At 56.5% G+C, this 9,601-nt stretch overlaps 1 protein-coding gene across 1 annotated transcript in view; it reads left to right on the forward strand.

Moving 5' to 3' along the window:
* CACNA1E (calcium voltage-gated channel subunit alpha1 E) overlaps nucleotides 1-8,696 on the forward strand; it is a 122,023-nt gene extending 113,327 nt beyond the window's left edge. Inside the window, exons 41-49 of the mRNA XM_019471144.1 lie at nucleotides 976-1,081; nucleotides 2,219-2,326; nucleotides 2,866-2,966; nucleotides 3,264-3,370; nucleotides 4,022-4,130; nucleotides 5,477-5,605; nucleotides 7,098-7,278; nucleotides 7,389-7,582; nucleotides 8,160-8,696. Coding sequence (XP_019326689.1) covers nucleotides 976-1,081; nucleotides 2,219-2,326; nucleotides 2,866-2,966; nucleotides 3,264-3,370; nucleotides 4,022-4,130; nucleotides 5,477-5,605; nucleotides 7,098-7,278; nucleotides 7,389-7,582; nucleotides 8,160-8,696 — 1,572 coding nt within the window. The remainder of the gene's footprint in view (nucleotides 1-975; nucleotides 1,082-2,218; nucleotides 2,327-2,865; nucleotides 2,967-3,263; nucleotides 3,371-4,021; nucleotides 4,131-5,476; nucleotides 5,606-7,097; nucleotides 7,279-7,388; nucleotides 7,583-8,159) is intronic.
* The last annotated feature ends 905 nt before the right edge of the window (nucleotides 8,697-9,601 follow it).

The raw sequence follows: 9,601 nt of genomic DNA on the forward strand, positions 1-9,601 counted from the left end.
AAGCTTTCATTGGCCACGGGCTGCTGCCTGCATCTCTTTCAGCAGCATTCAGGGCTAGTGAAGGGGGGATTTCTGTATACTTGCAAACGCACTGCCACCCTCTCCAGCTCTCATGTGTTTGTTCACGTATGCATACCTCCACCATCGCACTTTTCAAGGAGAAAAAGGGAGTCTTGAAGGCAGGGAAAGGACCTGAGAAGCCGGGGGAAAAGGAATGGGCAGGGAAGGGATGACCCAAGGTATTCACAAAGCAAAATATACTCTCTGGAAAGTGGATCTGGCCACTTCAGTTTGCACCCCGCCTGCCCAGGGTGGGGAAGGAGCATGGCGTGTCTAACCTGCCTTGGTTGCCCTTCTCTCTTTCCTTCTGCACTTTTTCTACCCCTCCTTCCCTTCCCCACCCTTGGATAATTTGGACCCTGTGCATGTGCTGGCAAACTTCATCTCTGAAAGACGCAAAAAGGGAGCGCCAGGATGTAGCATGCTAGAGGAATCCAGCCGATCTGAAGTCCCTAAAGGTTAGGGACACTCCTCTCCCCTGCCCCAGGTGGGAAGGGTTGAGAGCCGGAAAGTCGAACCACCCAGGAACGGAAACCTGAGCCCCCTCTCCCCTTCCCGAGCATTCCCCACACCTGCATCCCTGACGGATCAGGCATGTCTTCCCAAAAGTGCCGGGAGGTGCCGTGGCAGCCCTGGTGCCGTGGGGAGGGGGGCTCAGGAGCCGTTCCTGAGGCACAGGAGTAACCCTGGAAGGCAGTGAGCCGGTGTCCTGGGGTGGAAGGAGCCAGGGGGGTGGCGGGGTGATCCTTGCCCTTCTTTTTTGGCTGTGCTGTTTTGACACTCTTTGTTGCTTTTTATTTTTTAATTTTAATTTTTTTCCCTTTTGTTTAATGTTTAATTTCTTTTCCTCCAGCCTGGTCGATGTGTTTTTCGATATTGTTTTCCGTCCGCTGTTTTCTTCTCTCTCTTGCGCAGAGACTGGTGCTGATGAACATGCCTGTGGCCGAGGACATGACGGTCCATTTTACCTCCACCTTGATGGCGCTGATACGCACGGCCTTGGACATCAAAATTGCAAAAGGTAAGGTCGGTGGGGTAGAGAGGGGACAGAGCTAGGAGGGTTTCAGAGTGACCAGCACTCATCCTTTGGGCAGGCTGAGGACATCACAGCCAAATTGGGGTTGGCTGCCCAGAGCCTGGCATGTGGATGGAAGTGATTACCTTGAACAGGCAAATTTCTGCTGCTCTCTATAAAAAATCTATTTCTTTAGGGAAGAGGTGGCCAGTTTTCCACTAGAAGCTGCTTCTAGAGAGCAGAAACAGCTTGATGTCCACCGTGTAAAGGGGGAGAGAGAATTCCCCTTCCTCCCCATGTACAAAACCAAACCAAGGAGGGAAAAGATCACATGTGCTTGGTTTCCTAAGGCTGGGAAACAGAAATCTCTCTCTCAGGGAAGATAAAATGTTCAGAGCAGGAAAACCTGCTTTGTTGTTGTTGCTGGAACGCTCTGATTCATCAGATCAAAAGCTTTCTGCAGAAACATGCCATTTTCAATGAAATGTCCCCTGGGAACAGCTCAGCTGTTGGAGAACAGAGAACCCAACCCAGGGCAAGATATCAGCAAAAGCCCAGTGCTGAGACAGCTCCTTGGGTTCGAGCCCCTCTAGATAAAGCAGAGATTTGAACCTGGGTCTCCTACAGCTCGGCAGAGTTGCCCTGGGCTCGGGTGTCTCCGGTTGGCGCATATTGACAGCTCCCTTTGAGCCTGGGTCTTCCTAAGCTCAGCAAATCTCTTCACCGCTGGCCAGAGCGCTCTGCTCTTGCACAGCATCGCCGAGTATTTAAGGATTTCAACCAAGTGGAGCTGCTCTTTCACATGATCTGCTCACCAGAAAAGAGAAAGTGGGGCAGCAGCAGGTGTGTGTGGGCTGGAGTAGGATTGGAGCCGCAGAGACGGACCCAAGGCGAGCTTGAAGATGGCAGCTTTGAGTGGGAGGGTAGGGGATGGGTTGATGGAGGCACATATGGAAGGGATGGTAGGAAAGTTTCCCTGCAAGAGTAGGAGACCAGGCTTGGTGGTGCAAGATGGCCCTCCCAGCCCAGAGAGCTGGTTGCTGCTTGTGAACCTCACTGCAGGATGGGAAAGGGGTGTTTTTAGTTGGACCCTGGTGCCAGGTCTTGATGTACGTGGGCCATGTTTTTTCCCCGCTGTTCAAGGTGGTGCAGATTGGCAGCAGTTAGACTCTGAGCTTCAAAAGGAGATCCTGACCATTTGGCCTCACCTGTCCCAGAAGATGCTTGACCTGTTGGTACCCATGCCAAAAAGTGAGTCTCTGCAGGGGCTGTCATCGCTGCCAAATTCCCGTCATACCTGCAGCAACTTCTTCCCAAAGGGAGGTGGGGACTGGTCAGACCTGTCCCCAGCTGGGGGGAGAAGTGGGAAAAGGGTTTGTGTTGCTACAGGCTGGCTTCTGCCTTCCTCTGCCTGGCTGCTTGGGAACCCTCTTGAAAAACGCCCAGTTTGCAGGGATCTACTCCTGCCAAACCCAGTCTCCTGTAAATCATCCCTGGAGCATACAAGGGCAGGACGCTGAGCATCGCTTGCTCCGTTACGTATGATGATGTGATGAAGATATGTGTCTTGGTGGTTTATGATGATGCTTTCAAGCCACCTCCATCCATTTTATCTCCACGCGGAGTGTCTGGGTGTTCATCTCTCTCTCTTTTGGAGCGGTGAGCAGAGTTTGAGGGTCACCAGGGTATCCCATAGCAGGGCTTGTCCCGAGATCCGCGCTGGTGCCTTCAGACCTGCTGTTTCTGTTAACACAGAAGTGTCCCCACTTTGTTCCCTCTTATGCTCTCAGCCTCTGACCTGACTGTTGGCAAAATATACGCAGCCATGATGATCATGGATTACTACAAGCAGAGCAAAGCGAAGAAGCAGCGGCAGCAGCTGGAGGAGCAGGTGAGGCTCAGCAAGGGCACGTAGTGGGCAGGACAGGGATGTTCAGAGCACCCTCGCTGCTTCCTACCACGTCCCAACCAAATGTGTAGCCAGCTGCATGGGATGCAGCTGAGGGATGAAGATGGTGGTACAGGTTGGGGGTTTGGTGACTACAAGGCATGCATACGTGCATCCTCAGTCCCCAACAGTGAACATGAGCACGCTGTCGCCTTCCCAAGCGGTGGGGCTTGGCTGGTGAAGCACTGGATGTTCATCTGCATTTCCTACAGGCTCAGCTTCTTCCTTTCTTCAATACAGAAAAACGCCCCCATGTTCCAGCGCATGGAGCCATCCTCCTTGCCACAGGAAATCATCTCGAACGCGAAGGCTCTGCCTTACCTCCAGCAGGACACCCTCTCAGGCCTGTGAGTATTGCCCTGAGAAGAAGGGAGGTATTCCTGTCACTTTTCTGTTTCTGCAGCCCTCGTTTTGTTCTCTGGAGCTGGCACTGGGATGCACAGAGGGTTAAAGAGCTGCCAAGAGCAGGGGAAACCCAGTCCAGGGCAGAAAGCTCCTGGCACAAAGCTTTTGCAGGATCCCATGTAGCTGGTGTGTGTCAGCATCACCAACAGCAGCGGAGGTGGCCAAGAGGGATGTCCAGGTGTCTGCATGGATGCTCTTCTTGCAGGACCATCCCGGCACTAAGTGCAAATTCTCTTACCTAGGAGGGTCTGGGATGGACCTGAACCTCAAGAGCAGTTGAGCAGCAGGTTCCTGGGTGCTGCAGGGTCAGTGGGGGATCCCAGAACCCTGGCTGGTGGGAATGAGATGGTGGGAGTTGCTGGCACTGCACTTGGGATGTCCCACTGCTGCCGTGGGACCTGGGACACTGGTGTCCTCACCTGCTCGGGCACCACTTCAGCTGTCCAAGAAACAACGTTTGCCCTGGAGGTCTCAGCCTTGACAGCCTGGGGGGCAAGCACAGGGGCTCCCCAGCTCTGAGCCACTGGAGAGGCGATACTCAGCGATGGCAGCAACCGGCTTGTGGCCTCCCTGAAGCTGGACCATCTTTGCAGGAGCAGCCGGAGCGGGTTCCCCTCGCTGAGCCCACTCTCACCACAGGAGATCTTCCAGCTGGCGTGCATGGATCCAGCCCACGGGCAGTTCCAGGAGCACCAGTCTCTGGTAAAGTCACATACTGCCTGGTGGGCACTCACCTGCGGTCCCAGCGAAAATGCTGGTGGGCACAGGGAGGTGTGGGGTTGCCGGCACAGTGGTGAAATGCTGCTCCCTGCCCCTGTGGCAGCGAGCACAGCAGAGGGATGGCAGCTGCGGGGTCACACACAGATCTGAGCAGGGGACAAACGTCCCTGGGTATCCCCCAGCTGGGCCTCTGGCCCCTCGTCTCTGTCCAGGTGCTGGGGATGTAGTCATCCCTGGACCAGCCCTGGCTGGTGGGGCCAGGCAGCAGCAAGTGCTTTGGGGGCGAGAGCTGTGACCGGGGTCCAACGTCCTGCAGTAAAATATCCTTCTCTTCACAGGCTGCTCTTTTTTCCACTGAGTGCTCATTTCAGTGGGTTACCCCATGCTGAGTGATGGTATCTGATGTTTTCAGATTCACGTTCATTTTGTTGTCAGTGCTGGTGTCCCTAATCCCAAACCGAGCTGTCAAACTGCCTCCAATGGCAGCACACCCCTCCGGCTTCACACACATGATGGCCGGCAGCAGCAGTGTCTGTCTGTGTGTGTGTGTATATATATATATACATATCTATATATCTCTCTCTCCATGTCTGTGTGTGTGCATTCGCGCACCACCCTGACGCTTGTCGGATGCAGTGTTGTACCACTGTGCATCTCCAGCCCGGTCCGTGTCCCCGGGGTCTGTAGTACTCTGTGTGAGCTGTGTACCGTGCAGGCAGGCGTCCCCTGCCCCAGCCACCCTGACCATGCCACCGTCCTACCGGCGGGGAGGTGGCAGATGAGGCTCCCTCCTCCCCATAAAGTCACCTTCTAGCAGATCTCCAGGGTCACGCCCTGCCCATCTCCTTGACACCACATCCTGTACAAAAGAGTCCCCTAAATCAGGAATTAACCAAAGTGCAAAGGTGCCATGGTCGGCATGCTTTCTTTTAATGGGGATGTGGCCAGAAGGCCTTTAAGGCAGGGTCAGAGAGAAAATCCCCTACGTTTGTCCCCTTCTGGCACAAGGAGGAGGAGTTAAAGCCTGGGCAGTCAGGGCATCCCCAGATCTAGGCAGGGTTTCCACTGCCACTGAAGACGTGCAAGATGAATTGGCCATCAGGCAGGCCTGAAGCACCACATCTGGGCTCACCTGCAATGGATTGTGAATCGTAGATTATTTTTCAGTAGCGACATGACGGATGATATGTCTTAGACTCCCTTTTTGGCCCCACTTAAATTCTGCCCCTGGTTGAGCGAGCAGGGCTGCCCTCTGCAAATGGGGCAGAAGCAGTGCGCTGCCCTGCTCCAACCCCATCCCAAGAGCTTGGCTGTGTGTTTATTTCCAGGAGCCAGAGGTTAGGGAGTTTCAAAGAGTGCAGCCCTCTAACCGTGGCAGCTGCCTTCCCGTGGACACTCAGGACCACGCTGTCTCTGGGAGGGCCTCCTCCATGCCTCGTCTCACTGTGGATCCCCAGGTAAAACCAAGAAAAGCCCCCACGGGTGCCGGGTCCAAGCAAAGCCTACCAGGTAACACTGGGGCTTCTCTCCGCGCTGAGCAAGTCCCGTGGCTTCCCCAGTGCCTCAACATCGGAGCATCTCCCCACCTTTGGGGTGCTGCACAAGTAGGAGAGCTGCTGTTCCCCTACATGGGGGACACCATCAGCAGAGAGCAGCCAGGGGAATTGATCTCCTGGCTCATGTGGGAGGTCCACGGTGGAGCAGGGCCACGCCAGGAGGTTGCAGGGTCCCCCCACGATGGGACACCCCTCCTTTCCTCCAGCCCCGGGCACTGGCTGAGGTTCGAGGAGTACCAGCCCAGCTGTCAGATGATCTCCCAAGTGATGAAACACCTTTTCCTTCCTTTCCCATTGTCCCAACATACACGCTTCTCTGTCTGTCCAGGGGAACCCAGGCCACATCTCACCTTCTCATTTGTCTGCCCAGTTTCTCTGTTGTTCTGTCTTGTACTCAGCCTCCACTGAGACACAGATGCTCTTATGGGATTCGGTTTTGCTGTGAAGTCTCTGGGTCTGCTTTCTCACAGAGGTCTTGGTGTCGGTGCTGGTGTGACATGTCATGGCACTGTGGGGGGACGTGAAGAGGAAGGGAGGCTTTGCCTTGTGGGCTTTATTGACCATTTGGCAGCAGGGGAGATGATCAGAAGGAGAGGATGGGAGCAGAAAGGATATGGTGAGGGGAGAGGAGACAGGGAGAATGGCCTGAGGCTGCAGAGGCAAAAAGCTGCTAGAATAAAGTGAAGGAAAATATAGAAGGAGGTGATGTTTTCCACAAAACATGTGAGAACACAGCTAGAAGGAGGGGAGAAGGTAGAACGGAGAAGCATGGGAGAGAGAAAGAAAAGGAGAAGAAAGGTAAAACAACAGTGTGAGCGGGGAGAGAGGGAATGAGTGCAGGGGATGGGGATGCAGGAATAAATGAGGAACCAAGGAGGGGTCTGGAAAAGTGGCAGCAGCCGGGAAAATAAACACCGAGCGAGGGGCACTGGAGAATCCCCTTTCTGTCAATGATTTCTTCTTCGATGTCTCTGTTTGCTCCGCCTGAACCTGTTTTCAAGGCGGGGAGGGATGCTGAGATGGCCTGGGGGGGCAATGGCCTGGTACCCTCCGTGTCCCCACGCCTGGGGCGGGATGCTGCTGTTCTTCCCCCGACATGCTGCGCCTTGGCTTGAACCATAGTTGCTGATTTGCCTGTGGAGCACAGTTCCCAGCCAGCTGGGGCAGGGGAGCTCACAAGCACAAAAGCTAAATCCCACTTTCCTCCTGCCCCTGATTTGCACAGAGATTATTTGGGGGGCTGTCCTCAGGCTGGCCGCCCCCCCCCACCCCGAATCTCCTCATCCCAGAGGTTGGTGTGCCAGTGATAATGGGTGAACCATTGCTCGACCGCAGTCCCCCCCAGCCCTGCGTGGCGCTAACGCCATCCCCGGCTGGCCGGGGTTGCTTGCAGGTGGTGACGGACACCAGCTCAATGCGGCGATCGTTTTCCACCATCCGGGACAAGCGCACCAACAGCTCCTGGCTGGATGAGTTCTCCATGGAGCGCAGCAGTGACAACACCTACAAGTCCCGCCGGCGCAGCTACCACTCCTCGCTCCAGCTCTCTGCCCGGCGCCTCAACGCCGACTCGGGTGAGCAAGGGTGGGTGGCCCCATCCCACACCAATGCCAAAAAACCCCTCAGCCGAGCATCCCCTGCTCCTGGGGAGGGTACAGTGGGGACTGACGGGGATGTGCTGCAGGCCACCGGTCCGACGGGCATCGCTCAGGTGGCAGGGAGCGGGGCCGATCCAAAGAGCGCAAGCACTTGCTGTCCCCTGATATCTCCCGCTGCAACTCTGAGGAGAGGAGTCCCCAGGCGCATGACGAGTCGCCAGAGCGGCGGCGCGAGTCCCGGTCACCCAGCGAGGGCAGGTCGCAGACACCCAACAGGCAGGTGGGTGACAAAAACCCCTTCCTAAGCACAAAGGGAGGCATAGAAAAAGCTCCTTGCCAAAACCAGGAAGATAAGCCCCAACTCCGGGAGCTCTGCGCTGTCTCTCCTCCCTACGGTGGCATCTCCCTGTTCCCCTTGAGCTGAGCAGGCTGGGGCTGCTCTAGCACCCTGCAGAGCATTTGGGGAGAGGGGTGGATCTCCACACTGATCCTCTCACCACTGTGGCATCCGTTCCCTGCCAAGGTCAAAGTGTCCCAGATACACAAGCCTGGAGATGCCAGTGCTTGAGTGTGCTTGAAGCCCACGGAGATGCTACCTGTAGAGACCAGCAGCTGGCGAGCCGTTAGCTCTTTCTGCAACGGGTTTGCAGGTGCTTTTTACTTTTGCCCACCAAGAGCATACACCATCCTCATCCCTGGAGCAGACCCCGAGGCAGGGATGGGGCAGGCAAGGGTGCAGCGGGGCTTCATCCAAGTGGGAGGATGCTCCGGGGAGCCCAGGCTCGGGGTGGGAGGGAGTGGGTGCATGGCGCTGCCCATCGCCCCTGTATTCCCCAGCATGTCTTGGTGCATTGCAGGGAACGGGCTCCCTGAGTGAAAGCTCCATCCCCTCCATCTCGGACACCAGCACCCCCCGGCGAGGCCGCCGCCAGCTCCCACCGGTGCCCCCCAAGCCACGTCCCCTCCTCTCCTACGCCTCCATGCTGCGGCACACCGGAGACGCCTCGCTGCCCGCCGAGGAGAGCGAGGGGGGGTCCCCGCTCCTCTCCACCCTGGAGCCCAACGCTGCTGGCCTGACCGAGTCTTCCAGCTCCCCAGTGGGGAAGCAGAGCCGACAGTCCACCCCGCAACGCTACATCTCGGAGCCCTACCTGGCCCTGCACGACGACTCGCACGCCTCAGACTGCGGTGAGGAGGAGACACTCACCTTCGAGGCGGCCGTCGCCACCAGCCTCGGCCGCTCCAACACCATCGGCTCAGCCCCACCGCTGCGGCACAGCTGGCAGATGCCCAATGGGCACTACCGGCGGCGGAGGCGAGGGGCAGGGCAGGGTGTGATGTGCGGGGCCAGCATCGACGTGCTCAGCGACACCGAGGAAGATGACAAGTGCTAGAAGCTGCCCCCTGCCCCGTCTCAGCTCCCCCCTGCCCCGCCGCCGCCCTGCCCCTCTCCAATGCATGCTCTTCGCCACGCCTGGGAATGAAACAAAACCAAAACCAAATGCAGGGGAAAAGGAGAAAACCAAACCGACCGGAACAGAGGGGGGAAAAAAAAGAAAAAAAAAAAGTCTTTGTGCAAAAAAAAAATTAAAATCTGTCGACTTTCATTTATTACTATCACTTTTTTTTTCTGCACAGAGAAGTATTTGATGGGCGGCGGAGCGGCCTGGCCAGGCACACGTGCTGGGGGGTGAGTGAGAGCCCCCCCAACCGTGGCCCCACTCCCTGCCCTGAGCGGGACCCCCGGGAAGGCTCATCCCGATGGTTTTCTGCTCCCTGAGGCTGGAGAGTCCTAGTGAGGGGGTACCATGGGCCCCCTTTGCTCTGTCACTCGGGTTTGTGCTGCTGTGGCTTTGAATTTCCCTCCCCAAGGGTGTCATCCAGCCCAGAAAAGGGGTGAGGTGTGATGGCGGGGTGTGGGGAGCCGAGGGGTCAGGGTGAACCAGGCAGACCGGAGAGGCTCTGTCTGCTGGGGGAGCAGGGCGGGGGGGCTCAGTGCTGCTGAATGTATCCTGTCTCCCACCGACATATGTTTGTTTATATACGGAGAACTCTAGGTGTGCCTGTGTGTGTATATACGGTATGTGTGTGTATATATATTTATATGCTGTATATATAAAGATATACACATACATGGATTTGTTTTAGTCATCTGACAATGCTGGGGAGCCCCTTGGGATTTTTACTGCCTGCACCCCATTTGGCAGGGGCAGGACCAAGCCTCCACAGGAGCTGCTGCGCACCCGTCACTGTAGTAGAGCATTGGGAACATCACCCCGCTCCCCTTGCCCCGTCCCAG

This window comes from Aptenodytes forsteri, unplaced genomic scaffold (genome assembly GCF_000699145.1).
Source record: "Aptenodytes forsteri isolate BGI_AS27 unplaced genomic scaffold, ASM69914v1 Scaffold289, whole genome shotgun sequence".
NCBI classification, from domain to species: domain Eukaryota; kingdom Metazoa; phylum Chordata; class Aves; order Sphenisciformes; family Spheniscidae; genus Aptenodytes; species Aptenodytes forsteri.